Source organism: Vombatus ursinus, unplaced genomic scaffold (genome assembly GCF_900497805.2).
Source record: "Vombatus ursinus unplaced genomic scaffold, bare-nosed wombat genome assembly UNPS02014798.1, whole genome shotgun sequence".
Taxonomy (NCBI): Eukaryota; Metazoa; Chordata; class Mammalia; order Diprotodontia; family Vombatidae; genus Vombatus; species Vombatus ursinus.
In genome coordinates, this window is record NW_020954576.1 from 20,529,872 (window position 1) to 20,551,901 (window position 22,030).

The 22,030-nt window shown below is 39.4% G+C and overlaps 1 protein-coding gene across 1 annotated transcript in view; it reads left to right on the top strand.

Moving 5' to 3' along the window:
• The window catches only part of LOC114050108 (cation channel sperm-associated protein subunit epsilon-like), a 190,545-nt gene that overhangs the window by 61,488 nt on the left and 107,027 nt on the right, over window positions 1-22,030 (top strand). The window contains exons 5-6 of the mRNA XM_027871681.1: window positions 408-897; window positions 12,996-13,473. Coding sequence (XP_027727482.1) covers window positions 408-897; window positions 12,996-13,473 — 968 coding nt within the window. The remainder of the gene's footprint in view (window positions 1-407; window positions 898-12,995; window positions 13,474-22,030) is intronic.

Here is a 22,030-nt window from a genome sequence, read left to right on the forward strand (position 1 = left end):
TGGTCTGGGAATCTTGACGTAAAGCAGAGGTGGCAAACAAATAACCCACGTTGGGCCCACAACACTTCCAAGTGGACTTGAAGTGGATTAAAATATGGTTCTTACAAGATTTTAATGTGTTGATATATTAATAAAAAAAGCAATAAATGAAAAAAAAAGAAAATATTGATAGAGAAAATGGGGCTTGAGTTTGCAGTACAGAGTGGAGAGGGATAGTTGAAAATTTCATTGAGGATCTTCCTATGGGCTATGATGAGCCACTGAAGATTTCTGAATACAGAAATAACTTCAAATAATTGTTTTTAGTAAGATTAATCTGTTTATAAGATTGGGTGGGGGGTCAGGACAAGGTAGAAAGGAATCTTTAATTCTTGCCGGTAATCATGGCTTTATTTTTCTGTTTTTAGGATCTGGGAAACGCATATACCACTTACGAAAAGTAACCTTTTTATGCAAATCAAAGGAAATTCAGTAGCTTTACAAGACTGCTTTATCGCAGACTATATCTTTTTACTGTCCTATGTTTCCCTAACTTTCAGTCAGAATCCCGAGTACGTAAAAATGACATCGAAAGATGAACGAAATATACTTTTTGACTGGCCCCCTTGTTTTCCTGCAACTGTTGCTACAGTTTCCCATTGGGAGACCCTTTTTACAAAGGATGCTTTCAATACTTCAGAGAAGATCAGAATACCCCCCAACAGCCTGACTGATGAAGAAAGGCATGATATAGAAGAAGTTTGCATAATAGAGGAAGGAATAGTAGTTTTAACAAAAGGTTCTGTTTACCTGAGGAGAAAGACAGATTTCATACAACTTGACAAGAAGTTTGGTATTCCTCCGAATGTAACTGGAATAAAAACCAGAACCTATTGTTGGCCTGGCTATACACCAAGGGTTAGTCCAAGTTTATTGTTGTTCTTTATCCTTGAAGGTCTTTTAGTTGGTGGTGTTTTACATTCCCTGAATATGAACAACATGAAAAACAAAGGGTTTAAAATGTGATAAAAGTCAGTTTAGTTATAGAGACGGGGAATGGACTTGTGGTTTCCCTGGCATGGGGAACACATGGTAAGGAAGATCTGTCTGCCAGTGCAGGTCAGTGCCTCCTCTGAAACTTAGTATGTGTCTTAGAGTTGCCTAGAGCACAGAGAAGTTAAACAACTTGAGCAGGGTCACATAGCCAGTATGTGTCAGAGTTGGGACTTGCTTGATAACAGGTCTTCAAGGCCAGCTTTCTATCCACTCCATGTGCCCCTCTCCTTCCTCTTTAAACCTACCAATTCATCACTGCTATTAACTCCTCTTAAATACATTTAACCTATGTGCAATATCAGATCCTCACAGAATCACTGAGTGTTAGAACCAGAAAGAGCAATTTTCTAGACTAGAGAGGGTTCTTGACCAGGGGTCCACAGATAGATTCCAGAAGGAGGTCTGTGAATTTGGATGGGAAAAAAATGTTACACCTTTATTTTCATTAGCCTCTCTACTTGAAATCTAGCATTTCCTTCAATTATAACAGTAGGCATAAAACACCTGAAAAGATGGGCCATAGGCTTCAACACACGGCCAAAGGGATCCAGGACACAAAAATGGGAAAGAACCTCATGCTCTAGAACTCATTTTTACAGTTGAAACACCTGAGTTCTAGGGAAATTAAGTAAATTGCTCAAAATCACAGAGCTACTAAGTGGCAGAGCCTGTATTCAGACAGGTCTCCAGGTCCAATGCTCCCTTCCTTCTTCAAAACCTTCACAGAATTCAGAAGGACTTTGGTTTGAATTGGACATGGCACTTAAAGTCAGAGACACACATTTACAATCCAAGTCATGCCTTCTACACACTAGTGTTAATAAATGCTTATTGGATTGGATTGGGTTATAGAGAAGGAAAGACAAGCAACTTCATAGGCATATCTTGGGAAAGCATCATTTGGTAATTCTGTGCCTTTGATGGGGAATAATTAAATATGGTCTATTCAACCAATAAACATTTATTAAAACCTACCATGTATTCCAGGCACTGTGCCAAGTGCCATTTAAAGAATGGTGCAATGATGCCATGCTGTCAGTGTTATTTAAACAGGCTACCATTCTGCAATAGTAGGGTAGTTGGAAAAGTATGGGGAAAACCCCCTTATGAATAAACTGCTGCCAAAATATTTGGCATGCTGAGATTCTTTCCTCTAAATTAGTTAATTGTATCTCACAGTGGCATTTCTTGACAAGAAAAGACAAAAAGTTCAGAATGTTGATCTGAGTGTACGTTTCCCTGGGGTATGGATACAAAAGCACCACCTGTCTTGTCCACCCTCAGAGGCAGATGACACAGGGGTTTAGACAAAGAGGTACCACAAGGATGCAGCCCATGACAAGATGAATTCCCACAAATTCCACCATTCGCCTTCTGTTTGAAGCTGCTCACCAACCTTCCCTTTAGCCATGAGGATACCAGTATGAGAGGCCATAACTTTTGACAATACTTCTAGCTCTGGAGGCAATGCTTCTGCTTCACTTTCAAGTATTAGTTCTACCTGTTCACCTGTCAAGTAAGCACTTCTGGAAACTCTAGGCAGTGACTGTAGAGTGGTAATAGGTCAGCAGGGTCATCTTAGCTACATTCAGGCATTGTCCTGTCCTGACAGCAACAATGAAACATTGCCCAGGCTTGGCACTGTCTCTCTTCATAGGTTCCAGAGGCAGGAAGAATAAATTCTGGCATTTGTGTGGACTGGCATTTAAGCCCTAGCCAGGGGAGAGAGAAATATTAATGTCTGTTTGGACTTAGGCAATTCCTTCAGCAGAGTGATACAGAGAAATTATGAGTAAATCATACCAAGAACAAAACTCTTTTTTGTCTTCATGTAATCTCATCATATGCTCACAATAATCTGAGGATTTCAAAAGTGGGACCAATCCCTGAGTAGAAACTTTAACAAATTGTGCCAACTCCCAGGCTAGAAGGAATCAAGGCTCGAGTAAGAAACTAATAGACAGAGTAGGGATTCTTAACTGTGAACTTTTAAAAAATATTTTGATAACTTTATTTCAATATAATTTCTGTTCTTTATAATCCTATGTATTTAATTGTACGCTTTGGGAAAAAAAAGGGGGAAGGGATCCATAGGCTTCACAGGACTGCCAAAGGTGTCCGTGATACACAAAAAAGGTTAAGAATTCTTAACTTAAAGGGACACTCTTCATGATAATGGGGCAGCCAGGTGGCACAGGCGATAGAATGCTGGGCCTGGAGTCAGGAAGCCTCATCTTCCAGAGTTCAAATCTAGCCTCAGACACTTACTATGTGACTTAACCCAGTTTGCCTCAGTTCTCTCATCTATAAACTGGGCTAGAGAAAGAATGGCAAACCACTCCAGTATCTTTGCTAAGAAAACCCCAAGTGGGATCATGAAGAGTCAGACACAACTGAAAATGACTGAACAACAACTTCATGATAACATTGCAAGCCTGATTAAGATGAGAGTGCAGGCAAATGATCTAGCCAGAGAAGGACTATGTTGGGGTGAAGGACCCAGAGAAGTACCAACATAGGGTCAGGGAATAGTTAGACAACAGAAAGACTTGAGTCTATGTAACTGACTCAGCAGTGGCTCTAAGCCCATGTTTATACCTTTTTTGCTTTGTCTGGTGCTTTTAGTATATTACTCCTGTTTGTAAGGCCTGGTTATACAAAGAAAAACAGAGCAGTAAGGGAAGCATCTCTTATGTGCCTGGAAATAAGATAATAAGAATTTCTGGACTGTGGTGGGAATTCCCAACTAGAAAAAGAAATCACTATAGATACAGGAGAATTTATGCTGGATGAGCCAGTAAATTGCATATATCGAGTTGTATTTGAGGTATTTTCCTGCCAATGCCAAGGTCAAAGGAGAAGGAATTAATTGATTTAAGGGCTCAGGAAATTACTGGTCATTGGGTGAGCCATGTCACAACCTCATTACCTTAGGTTGTCAAAGGGAAAAGATGGAGATCTCATGAAAGTATGCTACCACAAATTGATTAAGCACTACTAATGAAATGATGAAAGATGAAGGAGATCTTTGCCGATGCCAAATGGCATTGCCTCATATCAGAAATTTAAACACATGGGGGTAGAGCTAAGATAGCAGAGTAAAACTATCATTTTTTCCAAACTCTTCCAACACACACAACAACAACAAACAACAACAACAACACCTTGATAAAAACATATCACACCAAATTTTGCACAGAAAACCAACAAAAAGTCACAATGAGTCATTTTTCTAGCCCAGGGCAACTTAAGAAAACAGAACACAGAAGTGGAGGTTGGATGGGAGCATGCCAGGTCCAAAGTGACCCAAGCAGTGACAGCAATGCTGGCTAGGGGCAGTGGCAGCAGCTGTGGCACTCAAGGACAGGAAGGGGACCGAACACCCAGTCTGAAAGAGATCCCAGGCAAACCCTCTACTTGCACTTGGCTCGGACTCAGATGCCATTTGGCAGCTCTGGTGCTCATTAGCCAGTTTTGGGTCATAGTTCCAGAGCGGTTTGTTGCCCGTTCCCCAGTTCCTGGTTGCAGTTCTAGGACAGAGAGGATTGGTTGCAGTCACAAGGGAGCTGGGGCTCTACTCTGTAAGAAACAGCGCAGACTAGGAGGGTAGTGACCAGACCTCAACCTGGATCACATCACATTGGAAGCCCCAAAAACTTACAAGCCCCTAGACTGATCTGTGAGAGCAGTAGGACATAAAAGACAGAAATTCAGGCTAGATATTCTGCCACCCTCCCCCCAGCTCCCAGGGGTGAGCAGAGACCAACTCTCACATAAAGTCCAACGTCAAGAAATAGGCAGGGAAAATGAACAAACAACAACAACAATCTGACCATTAAAAAGTTACGATGGTGACAGGGAAGCTCAAGACATAAACTCAGAAGACAATCACATGAAAACATCTACTAGCAAAGCCTCAGAAGGGAAAAAAAAATGCAGATTGGACACAAGCCCAAAAAGAATTCCTAGAAGAGTTAAAGGAGGAGATCTTTAAAAAAAAAAAAACAAAATTTATTTTAAAAGCCAAACAAAAGAAGTAGAGGAAAAATTGGGAAAAGAAATGCAGACATCCATTTAGTCTTCTGCAGTTCAAATCTCCCAAGCTCAAGACAGCCAGCCTCAGTTTCCCTGCTTGCTGGAATTACAGGTGTTGCCACACTATGCCTGGCTCTTAAAGCCTATTGAAAAAGATGCCATAAGCCATTATAGTGGCCCACTGCCCCCAGATTGTATTTTATAATTACCTTCTACTGTGTTTCCTTTCACAAAGTATCTACTCATCTTCCTACAAATTGATAGGACTACAAACTGAATGAATATACACTAAAACATGAAAAGCAAAACAAGGTTTTTTTTATCATTTACAAATAGAGACCCTTGAGAGTCTTAATTATCTAGTTATAGTCAGAGACTGCCAACAAGATTACTAGAACACACTTGAAATTGGGGAATTGTTGGATAGCTCACGAAACACTGCCTGTTGCATAAATCGTTCTAGATTACCTGTGTGGTAGCTAGTGACATTTTCATCCTTGTAATTAATTCCTTGAGGATAACTGCCATTGAACTCATACTAATTTTTGTGCAGACCTAATACCTCTGCAAGTTAACTATTTCTAGAGAACTCAGAGTTTACAAATTGCAACATTACAGCCAATATGTTTCTGGGATCGGTATTAAGCTATAAGGATGGGATATGTTGCTGAATCCTCCAAGAGATTGTGTGATCCTGCATCATCATCTATTTCTGTTCCTTAATTTGTGGCATGTCTGTCCTGATCTGAGCCTACCAGACTCATTTATGGGGTCTCGCAGAGGTACCCTCAGCTTCAGGTTGCATTATCAGAGTATACTAAGGTTTGGAAGAGGGTGGCTGCCCACGGTTGTGTTTGAATGAATAGTTTGGAAATGGAAAGGACACATTGCCTACCCAAACCATTCTATCCAGATTTGTTGACAACTGGAAAAGTTTCTGTTTTGGGACTCAAAAATAGATATTAATATTTTTGCAACATTTCCCCTCCATCCCAAGTAAACAGACCCAAATAAAACCTTTGAGTCTCTATTCTGTTTGATCTTGCCAACAAATACCAGTATTTCATTAGATAGTACTTCACACATTAATAAAACTTCATTTTTAATTTTAAGTCATCAACCCCAAACTAATTCCTTAGTCAATCAGAAACCTTCCACCTACACAAAATCTTCTAAAGAGTTCATACATTGTTCAAAGTTTTCAAGACTTGATTCCCAAACCAAACCCCTGAACCTCTTTTTATTGGTTCTCAACAAACATTTTACAAATGAAAAGCTGTTTTACCAAGAGAATGTTTTACAAAGAGAGGACCTCATTGTAGTTTGAGAAGAGGAAGGGGTGGAGAGACTCAAACAGTTGAAGGAGCAGAGTATTGGCAAGCTCAATTGAAGGGTCAGGGAGAAGATGGATTTCCTCAAGTAACTAAGTCATAGCATGGAAGGAATACAGTGTTGGTTCAGTTGAGTGTAGCTTCCCTGCTTCTGTGTTGCCCATAATGATTTCTAGTCAGAAATCTGAGGAGGAATTTGAACTCTTCATGGCTGTTTTTGTACTCAGGAAGCTATGTCAATATCCTGAGCCTTTACTTCTCTTAACCAATTAAGTCTTGAGTAGGGTTTCAATAGGGAAGCGAGGTGCCACAGTGCAAAGAGCACAGTGGAAAGAGAAGACTCAACTTCCTGAGTTCAAATCCAGTCTCAGACACTTATTAGTCTGTGACCCTGGGCAAGTCACTTAATGCTGTTTGCCTCAGTTTCCTCATCTGTAAAATGAGCTGGAGAAGGAAATGGCAAACCACTCCAGTATCTCTGTCGAGAAAGCCCCAAATGGTGTTGCAAAGAGTTGGACAGGACTGAAATGACTAAAGAACAGCAAAAAGGGTTTCAATACTTTTGAAGGCGAATCAATTAGCCCAACCCATGTAAGAGGACAGTCTGGTATATAATGGTGTAGATAGCATCTACCACAAATATTAGAATGGTTCTTAGTTTCTAGGCAACTGATTTGGCTTTGTTAAAGTTATAAACAATATTATTAGAATCTACTTTAGCAGCCTAAAACTAACACTCAGAATAGGAGTGCAAAACCTTTATAAAAGTCCTTTCTATATCCATCAACTATCCCCCAAATAGCCAGGTCTTTCTCTGGGATTCTTAACATACAAGGAAGATAAAGTCACCTTCCTGTATTATATTCCAAAGGGGAAAAAAAAGAAAGAAAAAAGGCATCTGAACTATGGGGTTGACAAAGCAGTAGCTGCTTTTTACAAATCATTCTGTATTGTGAGTCCGTCACTTCTCTGTTAGCAGGTGTTTAACATACATCATGATCTGGTTTCTGGAATCACAGAATCATTGCATTGATCAGAGTTCTTAAGTCTTTCAAAGCTGTTTGTCTTTATAATATTGTTATTGTATAAACCATTCTCCTGGTTCTCTTCTCTTCACTCTGCATCATTTCTTATAAGTGATCCTAAATTTCTCAGAAGCCTTATCTTCTTCATCTCTAACAGCACAATTGTATTCCCTTACAGTCATATACCATCATTTGTTGATTCATTTCCTAATTAATGGCCACCCTCTTAGTTTTCAATTCTTTGCCACCACAAAAAAGTACTGTATATTAATAATTAATAATTCTTACACAAATGTTTCCTTCTTTTTTATCACTATGGATATTCATACCAAGTAGTGATATTGATGCATTTAGTGACTTGGGGAGACAGTTCCAAATTGCTTTCCAGAAATGACTGGACCCAAAAATGTATCAATGTGCCTATTTTTCTCACAGCCCCTTGAATATTTGTCACATTCCTTTTTGTCAGCTTTGTCAATCTGGTGGGTATGAGGTGGGACCTCATAGTTGCTTTAATTTGACTTCTTTAATTATCAGTGAATTGAAGCAGTTTTCATATAGCTATTGACAGTTTAGAGTCCTTCCTTTGAAAACTGTCTGTTCATATCTTCTGACAATTTATTAATTGGGGAATGACTATTGCAATAGCTCAAGTCTCCCTTAAGTCTCTCCCTGCTCCAATCCATCTTCTATTCAGTTTTGGAAGTGATTTTTCTAAAGCATAGGTCTGACCAGGTTATCTCTGTCCCTATTTATCAAATTCCAGTGGCTACCTAGTACCCCTAAGATCAAGTATAAGCTCTTCTGTTTGGTAGTTAAAGCTCTTAATAACCTGACCTTTTCCTACCCTTCCAGTCCTCTTATACTTTATTCTTCTTCATATACTCTTTGTTCCAGCAACATTGACCTATTTTCAATTCCTCTTTCCATGTCTTTTCACTAATTATCACCCATACCTAGACCACTGCCTCACCTCTGCCTCTTAGTTTCTCTATCTTCCTTCAAAACTCAGATCAAACCCCACCTACTCTGGGAGACCTTTCCTGGTTCCAGCACCACCTCCACCCCAACTCTAATGCCTTCCACCTCATGAGTGCTTTCCATTTACGATGCATATTGTAGTATGTTGTAGGTATCTTGTAGGTATATGTAAATAACCTAGTTGTTTACATATTGTCTTGCACAATTGAATGTAAGCTTCTTGAGGGCAGGAACTATATTTTTTTCTTTTCTTTTGCCAGCATTTACCATAGAACTTAATAAATGCCTATCGAGTGGATCTTTCCTCAGATATCCTTCAAAGCAACTAATAACTTGGTTTTTTTGGGTTTGGTTTTTTTTTTTTGTTTTTTGGTGAGGCAATCAGGGTTAAGTGACTTGCCCAGGGTCACACAGCTAGTAAGTGTTAAGTGTCTGAAGCTGGATTTGAACTCAGGTCCTCCTGACTCCAAGGCCAAAGCTTTATTCACCACGCCACCTCGCTGCCCCAAATAACTTGTTTTAATGATACTTTCATCCCTCAAGGGAAAAGAAGATGAATATAGAAAGGACTTTTATAATTTGCTTGGAGTGGATGGGATAATAATAACTAACCACCAAGAGAAAGCAGAGCTGCTCAATTATTCGGTTTCTATATTCTTGGCCAAAAAAGTAAGACAAGAAATAAGCATTTATTATATGCCTACTATGTGCCAAGCACTGCACTAAGCTTTACAAATATTATTTCATTTGATCCTCACCACAGCCATAGAGAATAGCCTTTGCAATAAAAATGGTTAACAAGGAGTTGATACCCCAAGTAAGTAAGGTTTTGTGAGGGAGCATCCGTTTGGTAAAAGAGTTGCCTTTGATCAATTCAAGTTACCTATATTCTCAGTTACTGCAAGAACTTGCAAATGTAACTTTTGAGATTTTGTCAGTAATATATGAAAGATTTTGTAAAACAAGGGATATACCATGGGGATAAAGAAGTGCAAATAAAGGAGGGGGAGGAAGAGAACAAAGTCTGTTAATTATAAGCCAGTGAACTCTACTTTGATTCCTCAGGAAATTCTAGAATGTATCATTAACAAAATGACTGTCAAACATCACAAAAGAAAGTGTGCTTACAATGGGCAAGGAGAGCAAGGTTGTCATACGAAAGAGAAGGAATGATTTCTCCAAATGAATTTTCTAATTATTTGTTTGGCCCCGGAGAGCAAAACTGAGAGTCAAGGATGGAAGTTGTACAAAAAGCAAATTTAGACTTGATATCAGGCAAAACTTCCTAACCATTAGAGCTGCCCAAAAGTGGAATGAATTACTTTAGGAAGTAGTGGATTTTACTTCATTGGAAGTCTTCTGGTAGAGGTTGGATAACAGCTTGTTGAGTAAATTGTAATGGGGATTCTTTTCAGGCGTGAGTTGCGCTAGACTACTGCTTAAGTCCCTTCCTACTCCAATTTCTGTGATTCTGTATTTCTCTGTGGTATGGCTGTTCCTTGGTAGAGTCTCAGATGCCATATTGTGCTGTTACTCTAGAGGCAGCTAGTTGATGCAGTAAATAGAGCACTGGATCTGGAGTCAGGGGGATCTGAGTTCAAATCCAGCCTCAGTCTCTTACTAGCTGTGTGACACTGAGCAAGTCACTTAACCTCTGTGTGCCTCAGTTTCCTCAACTGTAAAATGGGGATAATAGTAGCACCTACCTTACAGAATTGTTGTGAGAATCAAAAGAGATAATATTTGTGACACATAGTAGGTACTATAAAAGTTCATGTCCCCTTTCCCCTGAGATCTCAGCAAAGGGATTTGATAGGGAAAAATCTGTCACAAGGTTGTTGATTGTATCATCTGAGTTATTGTCTACATTTTGTCAGTGTCAAAGGTAGAGGGTGGGGGGGGCATTTGGGGGGAGCTTAAAACTGGAGATCACAAGACTTTGACACTATACCAGAGATTCTTATCCATTTTTGTATTATACACCCCTTTGACAGTCTGATGAAGCCTATGAATCCCTTCTTAGAATAATGCTTTTAAATGCATAAAATAAAATACATAGCATTACAAAGAAAACCACCTATATTGAAATCTAGTTATAAAAATATTAAAAGTTCCAAGTTCTCAGACCATCTTTCCCGCTTCCTACTCCCCACTGAGATCTATTTATCCACAGACCTCTGGTTACAAATCTCTGTACCATACCCTCTGGCTATATAAGCCTGGGAGGATGGAACTCTTATTCCTGACTCTTTGGATGAGTAAAAGAAATTTAAAAAAAAAAAAACTTTTCCTTTGCTATCTTCACAGTGATTTTTCTTCTCTAGAGTTCTGGCCTTTTTACACTAATTTGGGCAACCACCTATTATGCTTTCCCAGAGATTTTAGAAACTCCTTACTTCTGTTCTACCACTCCCTTTGGCCTATCCTCTCTATTCTGGTTTGCTGAAGTGAATTTACTACTCCATTATTAACACATGCCCTTCTTTGTGAAATATGTTTTCCTGCCCTATTGACCTACATGGGCACCTGGCTCTTAACTTCTCTATAATCCTTGTAGTAAAAATGGCCATGATTCCCTGATCTCCAAGCCCCCATGTTGCCTCTTACTCAGGAATTCTCTCTAGGCTCAACTTCTTGCCCTGATTAAATCCATGCCCTAGAATGACTATCCCACCAAATTCCTATTTCCAGGGTTCCCTGATTCCCAGTTCCTCAGTAAGACGTTGATCATGACCATGCTTCAGCACTAATCAGCAACAGATAGTTTTTCTGCAACTTCTCCCTCCTTGCTCTTTCCTTAGTCCAATCATGAATGGTGGTTCTGTACTGAAGCAGTTGCTTTAGTTTAGTTTAATTTAACGTAATCTAGTTGCTACAGGTTTCACAACAAGAAAGGACACGTACTAAATTGCACATATGCTAGGTTATATCAAATAATGTGGTATCCTCACCTTGTTCTCTTCCAGCCCACTAAGGCAGGGTTGTAGTTAAAGTTGGGGCCAGAACATGAACCTTGGGTAAGTGCCATAAATTCCCCATCTCTCTTACTATAAGCTACTCTCTGCCTAGAGTCTGCCCTGTTTGTTTGTTTTTCCAAATATTTATGGATCCTGGTTCTCCAGAGACAACCCAATGTTTGGGTATCCACACAAAGTGACTGTGCTTGGAACCAAGTTGCAAGTGACACTGCTGACCAAGGGGCGAAATGCAGAGGAAAGAGAGAAGGCTGATGTCCAGTTTGGTTTGAAAAGAGAGTCGAAACTATTATCATTGCTACACATGGAAATTATATATAGTATGTGGAGCTAGTCAATAAAAAAACCAAACAAACAAACAACAACTCATACTTAAAACTTTTTAGCCTTATTTTTAGGCCTGTGCCTCAGATTGGTTTTTCAGAACTAAACCAAACTAGCATAAAAATTTTATAATTGCTAACTTTAATTTGTTTGTTCTAAAAGTCTGCCCTAGGGCCTCACTGTGGCATGGAGGTGACCACAGTTGAGTTCTTAATGACTATGCCAACTAATCACAAGCTTTGGCAGGGCCCATAAACATGGAAAGGCATTATGTATGAGCTATTAACCAAGTACAGAGAGTCCTGTCATCAGACTGGTTGAGGGAGAATGAATGCTGCAGTCATGGTAAATCTCAAAGGTCCTTTACTAAGTCATAGAGAGATTGGGATCTATATTAGTAGAGGAAAACCTAACAGATTAGGATGACTGGAAATTACAATAGCTGATACAGAGTGGGTTAAGTTTAACAAAGCATTTTACATATACGGTCATCCCTTCCACATTGTGACGTTTAATGTATCACAGGTCAGTAAAAGAAATTAAATGGGAATTTTGGAGGAGTTTTGTGGAAACCACAGACAACAAGCAAAGGACAGCAGACAACACAGAAAAAGTTTAGAAACTCAGAAATGCATAAAATATATGTATAGTATCATATAATATCAACATATTTTATCATTTAATACCATAATAACTCAGACTTCTTTTCTAGTTTCTAGTTTGAAGGAGGGCCAAAAAATTTTACGTGGATTTTCCAGAATGCCTCACCCCTCACCCCTGTGAGGTGGAAGGACTAACTGTATTATTTTATTTGCTACTCACAATAACCATTGAGGAAGGCAGCTACTGAAGATGTTGTCCACATTTTGTAAATGAGGTAACAGAGATCAGGAAAGTTAAGTGACCTCTCCATGATCCCACAGCTAGTAAGTGTCTGGGATAGGATGAAATCACCTATCTCTGGTATACCGAAATATTTTAAAATACAGACCATAATAGAGGGGCAGCTAGGTGGAACAGTGGATACAGCTTTGGTCTTGGAGTCAGGAGGACCTGAGTTCAAATCAGGCCTCAGACACTTGGCACTTACTAGCTGTGTGACCCTGGGCAAGTCACTAAACCCCGATTGCCTCACCAAAAAAAAGCAAAAAAAAAAAAAAATGTAGACCATAATAATTGCTTAATTAAAAATAACTCTAGAACTTAAAAGAGAATAAAATTGAGAAGACAATAATTACAACACTATCTAAAATCCCTTACTGTAATCATTATTTTTAATTTTGTTGCAGGATGGACTAGAATTGAGTCAGATAATAGTGTGGACAAAAAATGAAATCTTCCTTGGATATTCTCATTTAAAATTTTACTTATTAACAAGACTTGCAGACCTCATGAAAATTCTGAATGTGAAAGAGGAGTCATGGAAAGGATTTTCTATACGTCTTGCTACTTATACCTCAGACCCAACTGGAGTTGCTTTGTTGTTAAGCATGACTTCACATTATAATTATGATTGGCTGTATTTAGTGTTCTATGACGAAGATTCAGCTAAATGGTATCTACAAGACTTTTCATTGACTTTGCCTTCTGGGCACAAATTGGGTGCACTATTCATGTATTCAGCATTGCCAAATTTTGTAATATGGGATGACAAACATGTCCACTATAGCTACCAAAATTATTCAGAGAATGGATTTCTGCGGACCTATCTAGGAAGCATAGATTTGACAACGGCAACAAATAGCAGTATTCACCAAGTTTTTATAGGTTAAGTATTTTTATCTTGGGGGAAGAGGTGAAATAATGATTCTGTTAGATAAACCCTAAGAACTTTCTTATGAAGAAGTCAAAATTTTTCAAGGTAATTACTATAATCTATTTTATAACATTCAAAGTTTCAATGAGATTTGATGTTTTCTCTATTATTTAACAACAGAATTAAAAGTCTAAAGAGTGAGCTCATGCTATATCATAGTAAATTGAAATTCATGAAAATTGGTTCCTTTTTAGATCAGACATTTATATCAGTCATCAATCAGCATACTCATTTAGCACCTGCTATGAAGTCAAGACTCTGCCTTCCTGTAGCTCCCGGTCTAATTGAGAAAATAAAGCACGTAAAAATTCACTATTAGCAATAACTTATTTAATATCGGTAAAGTGTTTTCACTCTCCAAAACTTTATGAGGTAGATATTGCATTTATTATCCCTGTTTTACAGAATTGAGGCATAGAGGTTCAGTGGTATGCCAAGGTCATAAAAATAGTAAATTTCAAAGCAGGATCTCTCCTAATCCCAGGTCCAGTACTTACTTACATCATACCACTTTCTGTTGGAACACATGTATTGACATCTAAGTATTAAAAGGAGTGGTAGAGATAAGTGTCATACAGGTTCAGAGGAGGGAGATCATTATGGTTTGAAAGAGGTCAGGGAAGCTTCATGACATAAATGGATCTAGAGCTAGTCCTCAAAGGACAGTTAGTATTTGTGTAATGTAATGGCATTTAGAGCCATGACTGACTCTGATCTTAAGAAGCAAGTAAAAGATCTCAGGCCAAAAAGGCAACTCTTCTTCATGTTCTTCTTCATGCAGCAATCCTTTCCAGGAAGTGAACATGGCCCAACTTGGCAAAACCCTCAAAATATCACACGATACTGGGAATTTTTGACTCTATTTAAAGTTAGCCTCCAGGGCAGCTAGGTGGCACAGTGGATAGAACACCGGCCCTGGATTCAGGAGGACCCGAGTTCAAATCTGGCCTCAGACCAAACACTTGACACTTACTAGCTGTGTGACCCTGAGCAAGTCACTTAACCCCATTGCCTAGCCAAAAATAAAATAAAATAAAATAAAATTAGTCTCCTAATCTAGCTCCAGACCTACAGCTGGCTAAATTTTAAACAAGCAGTGTCTGGAATGGTTAATTGATGATGATGGCTTTTTGTTGTACGTAACACATGATTTTGCCATAGTTTGACATTGGAGGAGTAGAATCTAGTTCAAACCAGGGTCCTTACTAAGGGAATCAGACTGGGAAGCCCAGTTGAGACAGTAGAATGTTACTGAGTGGAAATCCAAGAACCACAAACTAGGAAAATCAAGCCAAGAATCAGCAACTTGGATTCAGTAGCAAGAAATACAGGTTCTGGCTCTCAAACCAACTCACACTCTGTCTGGTTCTAGGTTCCCTGAGATTGCCCACTACCCTCCACCCTCAAGCTTTCACTTTTCCTATGTGGAGACTTCTAGGATCTCAGAAGTATGCCATTTAGATATAGTATCTGTCTAGGCTCTGTTCTCGTGGTCCCTAGATGCCGGAATCACTCAGTGGGAATGCTCATTCTTGCCGGCTGGATGCATAGTCTTGGAGTTCTTATCTCTGCCCACTACCTTAACCCTTCCTATGCAATCATAAATCAAGATTCATCCCTGCATCTTCCCCACACATACCTCATAGTAAGGGCCATAGTGTTTAAAGAATATTTCATTATGTCTAGAAGTTTCCCCACGATGAATCTGTGGAAGCTGAGGAGAGGAAGTGTCTTTTTATCTATAGTGGCATGTGACTGCTTCTTCAACTCCGTTTGTAGCTGTTCATCTCCAGGCTTTTTCACCTCATTCTAGTCTGTAGCTTCTCCTCTGGCCAGATACTATGGCTCCTTTCTTCTTACTAGTTCCTCCCCAGTCCGTTCCATCTAGTAAGATCACTTGCCATTCCAAGGTATGGTCTCTCCATACTCCAAAGTATGGTCCCCTTGAGACCAGCAGGCTGTTGAATTTCTCTTTCTCATCCCTGAGTCTCATTTTGTACATAGTCTCTTCCCTCCAACGACCCCAGACTTAAGTACAGAATTGCAAAAGTACAGAATTGAAGAGTTAGAAGGGACTTTGGTAGTGATGTAGTCCAATGCACAAACCAAAGGATGTCCACTATAACATACCCAAAAACATACCTGGTCTTCCAGGCATGTGGTTGAAAACCTGCAAGAAGGGGGATCCCCCCTACCCCTGAGGCAGCCCCTTCCACTTGGGCACAGCTCTCATTGTTAAATTTGCCTCTTTGCCCATTGTTCCTGGTTTGGCCCTTTGAGGCCAAAAGGACCAGTCTGATCCCTGTTCCACATTACAATCCTCCAAATACACTTAAAGACAGCTATCATGTTCCCCTCCCCTCAATTTTTTTTAAACATGCGTAGTTCCTTAAGCCAAACTTCGTATGTTATGGACTCAAAGCCCTTCGCTATCCTAGTTGCCTTCCTCTGATAATCTCTGGCTTTTCGATGTCCTTAATAGCTTAAGGTTATTATCGTGGCACCCAAAACTAAGATCTGAACAGCATAGTGAGCAGTGGAATTATCTCCCCATTCTTAGATGCTCCGCTCCTTTTAATATAGCCCCAGATTTTATTAGTTTTTCGGTCAACCTTGTCAACCACTGAAATGCCTAGATCCTTTTCAAAGCAACTGACCTCTATCTATCTATTCTTCCTCTGTCTCAGACTTGCAAACTTGATTTTTTCAATACTCAAATACAAGCGAATTTCCTTCTGATAGTGTCATTGTGAATCACCAAAAGTGGGAAGCTGTTGTCATCCATGTTGCTAAGTTTAATGGAGATTCATTTTCCCTAGCAGCCCAGAGTGCAGAGAGGCATACTCTGAGTCCCTCTGCCTTCTCCCCAGGAAGATCAGCTTACACTTTGAGCATGAGGATCAAGTCACTGCAGAATTTCCTCGAATCTCCATAACAGTTGAGATTTTCAGCCTCGTTTCTTGAAACTACACATAAATATTTACAACTTCAACCCTAAGAATATGGCTAAGACTATTTAGAGCTCATTATCACTTTTTAATAACTTGACAACCTTACTTTCATTCCCTTTGTCTCAACACTCCCACCTTTTAGCCTAGTGTTAATCTCCCATTTATTTTTTCACCAATCTGTCCCATCCACCAATCTCTTCAAATTCTGATCTATAATCCTTGGCAAAGTGGATAGAGCCCTGGAAGACTAGAGCTCAAATCATTTGTCGTTTATTGTCAAATCGAAGTCGTTTCTTCCTTTAAGCTCTGTTTCCTCGTCTGTAAAATGAGAGATTTGGACTTAAAGGTCTGTGAGGTCTCTCTCTGCTCTAAGATGATGATCCTATGATCCTCCTTCTAATCCTAATCTAGCTTCCCACCTCATCAATTCAACCGAAACCGCTCTCCACAAAGTTATGTAATCTGTTAACTACCAAATGTAATGGCCCTTACTAAATGGCCTTTTCTTGATGCTCATCTTTCTTGATCTCTCTGTCACCTTTGATGCTGTTAATCACCCTCTTCTCCTTGAAACTGTCTTCCCAGGGCAGCTAGGTGACACAGTGAATAGAGCTCTGGCCTTGCAGTCAGGAGGACCTGAGTTCAAATCCAGCTTCAGACATTTAACACTTACTAGCTGTGTGACCCTGGGCAAGTCACTTAACCCCGATTGCCTCACCAAAAAAGAAAAAAAAAAAAGAAGAGGCTGTCTTCCTTCTAGGTTTTCATGACAATACTCTCTCTCGGTTCTCGTCCTACTTATCTGACCACTTCTCAGTCTCATTTGCTGGATTCCTATCTAGGTCATACCCTTTAACCATAGATGTCCCCCAAGGCTCTGTCCTGGACCTGTTTTTCTTCTCCCTCTATACTACTTCACTTGGTGATCTCATCAGCTCCCATGAGCTGCTTATTATCATCTCTATGCTGATGATTCTCAAATCGACCTCACCTACCCTTATCTGTCTGCTGACTTCCAGTTAAACTCAGCATGTCCATTACAGATGTGGAATGTTGTATTCACTTTCAGACATCATTGTGTTATTAGTTTCATTTAATTGTTTTACTTTGTTACAAGAAATTTCCCACTGAAAGAGAAAGAGAAAGAGAAAGGAAGAGAAGGTGTTCAAGAGATGTTGTAAAGGTAGTGTGAAAAGATCAAAATTATTATTAGCTCTGATTTCTGCTGTATTGATTTTACAATGTAATTGATTTTATGCTGCATTGATTTTTTTATAACTGAGTTAGTATCTGCCTGAGCTCACCTTGCTCAGGAATCCAGTTTTCCCTCAGAGTTAGTTTAAAGGTATAATTAAAAGAAAAGGTTCTTATGACTCATACCATTAGTTCTTGGGACATCTGCTTGTAGTCTGTAAGCCCCAGCTTAACCTGGTGCCATCCCACAAAAGATATGTGATCTGTCCTTACCTGACCTTGCATAATTAAGGGAGATTTGATCTGCTCCAAGAGGACAGCAAGCCTGGTAGTACTGATCTAGCAAAGATTACAAGAGGCATATGAGTCACACAAAACAATTAACTTAATTGTCAGTGACATGATTAGCTTTACCTAAATAGCAGCCCACTTTTCTTAGGATAGCCAATTGTAATGTTCCAAAACTGCCTAGACCTACTTCTTTGCTGCATGTCAATAAAAAAGGTGATCCCTTTCTCCCTGGGGTTACTGGCTTTGCTGAAGTGACCAGTGTGACCCACTTTGTTAACAGTTATACACGTCACTGGTTAATAAACTGATCTGGCTATGAGTCTGTACCTCAGTCTATCTTTTTTACATTTACTCATTAGAGTAGAGGCAACAAAACTTGGTGCAGATTGGATATGTCGGGTAAATAAAAATGAGGGATTCAAGATGACACCAACATTGTGAGCCTGGGTGATAGGGAAGATGATGGTACCCTTGATGGTAATAGGAAAGTTAAGAAAAGGGGAGGATTTGGGGAGAAAGATAGTGAGTTCAACTTTGAACATGCTGAATTTAAGATGTCTGTGAGACATGCAATTCTAGATAACCAACAAACAGGTATGCAAAATGCAAAATTAGAAGTCAGAAGAGAGGTCAGGGCTGGACAAGTCAATCTGGGAATCATTGGCATTGAGATGACTTTTTAATCCATGGGAACTAATGAGGTCACTAAGCGGAATGATATCAAGGGAGAAGAGAGTATAGGACAGAGCTTGAAAAGATACCCACAATTAGTAAGCATGGCACAGATGAAAATCCGACGAAGGAGACTCAGAAGTGGCCTAATAAACAGGAAGAGTACTAGGAGAGAGTAGCGTCAAGACAATCTAGAGAGAAGGTCAAGCATCCAACGAAAAAGGGTGATTGATAATGTCAAAGATTACTAGGAGGTCAAGAGGAAGGAGGGTTGAGACAAGGTCATTTAGCTTGGCAGTCAAGAGATGATTGATACCTTTGGAGAGAGCAGTTTCAGTTGCATGATAAAGTCAGAAGCCAGACTGCAGTGAATTACGAGAAGAGTAAGAGAAAAGGAAGCAGAGGCATATCGATTCTGGAAGAACTTCTCAAAGAGTTTGGCAACAAAAAGGAGGAGAAATATAGGATGAAAACTAGTGAGGTTAGCTGGATTAAGTAAGGTCGCTAGGTGGCATAGTATATAGAATTCTGGGCCCAGAGTCAGGAAGACATGAGTTCAAATCCAGCCTCAGATACTTACTAGTTGTGTGATCCTGGGCAAGTCCTCTAACCTCTGCCTGTCTCAGTTCCTCAACTATTTGTACCTGGGGTAATAATAGCACCTGCCTCACAAGGTTGTTCTGAGAATCAAACGTTACAATATTTGTAAAGTGCTCAGCACAGTGCCTGGCATATAGAAGGTACTATATAAATTCTTATTCCCTTTTCTTCCTCCTCCCACCTTTGTTTTGAGGATGAAGAAGACATGGGAGACATAATTTTATTGTATCGTAATCAGTAATGATGTGTTTAGCCTTTTTGCCTTTCTACACTTTTTTTGATGATGATGCCCCTCTGAAACTGTTGCTCTGCCATTGTTCTGGATAGGATGACTAGATTTGTTGTTGAATGGTCACTTTAAAAAACAACAACAACAACAACATTGGATCTGATAGAGCAAAACAGCACTTTCAAAGGTTTCTTCCAATGAGGTTTCTCACGTGCTTATGTCAAAATCATATACAATCTTTGCTACAAAGATGCAGCAAAGATAACTGTTTGACAAACCTCTGTTTATGAAGGGAGGCATAAAATAGGGATTCATGTGTTTGCCAGAGATGCTTGCTACCATCAGGTCAGATATCCCAGCAGAATCTAAATAGGAAATGTATCTTAGGTGGTGCAATGGATAGAGCACTGGCCCTGAAGTCGGGAGGATCTGAGTTCAAATCCAGCCTCAGACCAAACACTTGACACTTAGTAGCTGTGTGACCCTGGGCAAGTCATTAACCCTAACTGCCTAAAAAAAATGAATCTTAAATACATGGTGAGGTTGCCCAGAAGATGCCACTGTCTGCAGAAGACATTGTGCTGATAGCATCTATTACTAAACCACTGGATGTGAAATAGAAACATTCACTCAAAAGAGTTTATGCAGTTGGTTAGACATCCTAGAGAACTGCTCCAAAAGTACATGTATGTATATATGAAGGTATGTACATGTGTGTATATATAGAGTCATACACTGGACATGCATGCATGTTTGTATACGCACATATACATATATAGACATTGTATGTATTGTGTGCTGGCTATGCATGCACAAATACATGTATGTATTATATGCATACACACATGACAAACAAGATCTATGTATCTATCACTTTGCAGACTGGCTATGCCTTGAGGTCAGAACTGAATAGAAAAGTGACTTGAAACAATGGCCCATCTTTTAACAGTATTATTATGGTCATAGGGCAGGTAGGTGGTACAGTGGATAGAGTGTCAGGCCTGGAGTCAGCAAGATTCATCTTCCTGAGTTCAAATTTGGCCTCAGACACTGAGTAGGTGTGTGACCCTGGGCAAGTCACTTAACCCTGTTTTCCTCAGTTTCCTCATCTGTAAAATGAGCTGGAGAAGGAAATGGCAAACCACTCCTATGTCTTTGCCAAGAAAACCCCAAATACGATCACAAAGAGTCAGAAATGACTGAGAATGACTAAATAGCAAATTGTGATTGTGCTGTATTACTTCAAGTCATGGAACACTATAGTGTCTGAAGAATTCAAGTTTTGTCAGCCAATGGGTACTAGACAGGCACATGGTAGCCACTTGTAGCGTACAACATATTATCATCAAAGTATTACCCAAGAGAAGCAGTGTAAAGCATAGCATGTCACCAAAGACCTATATGACCGGAAGGAAGCATTTTCCTTCTAAGAGGATACAACTCCATTCCACTTAGGCAGGGAAGAACTTGTCACTTGGCTTCTAAAGTTCCATGGTTCTTCTCTTCTTTCTCTGTATAACATACTCTACATATATATATATACATACACATATACACACACATACATACATACACACGTACATACATACATACATTGTATATATATATAAAACATCCCTCCAATCTGGATTCTGGATCCTTTTTTTTCCCTCTCTTTGTTTTTCCTTCCAAGCACATTTTCCATTTTTTCAAGGAACACTTCATTCTCCTTGGTAAGTTAAGGAGAAAAGTATTCCTCCTGACTTTTCATCATGTCTGGGATATAAACCAAGGTTCCCTTTGTGCATAAATACTAGGAGAAACACAGATGAAGCACAGTCCTCTGCACATCACTAAAATATTCCCCCTAGCACTCCATACTTTCTGAAACAGATATCGTCAGTTCTTTGACCCTCTTACTACCTTGTCTCATCGCTGCAACAAAGTACCTATTTATTTGCCCTACCTGTTTATTGGACAATGACTTGATGCTCCTGGACAAGTTTTTTATTTATAATGCATTTTCCCTGTCTTTTCCCTCCGATGCTACTTGCCATGATGTATTTGGTTTCCTACCAACACACACCTTAATGCAATCAATAGCTGCCTTCAGTTGCTGTCTCTGAGATTCTAAGTAAAATATCATTGTTCACCCACTTTCTCTCCTTTCGTTTTGCTGCTAGTAAGATTTCAGACTTCTTATGTCAACTCATACTTTGCCTCTTAGTTATTTCTCACACCTTTTGAATACTAACGAGCACAGTAGGTGAATAAATTCCCAGCCAGAAATAATTTCTCATCTTTGTCTTTTTTCCTATTTACACTATCACAGATCTTGAGAATAGGAAGGGACATGAGCAGTCATCCAATCCAACCTATACATGAAAGAAATCTCTACAATACCTGACAAGTGGCCTTCCATCCTCTGCTTAAAGATCACCTATAAAAGAGACACCTAACCTCTCAAGACAGCCCCTTTCTTCTTTTGCATAGCTCCAATTGTTACCAACTTTTTTTCTGACATCAATCCTAAATATTCCTTTTTGCAACTTAATAATAATAATAACAATAACAATAATAGCATTTATATAG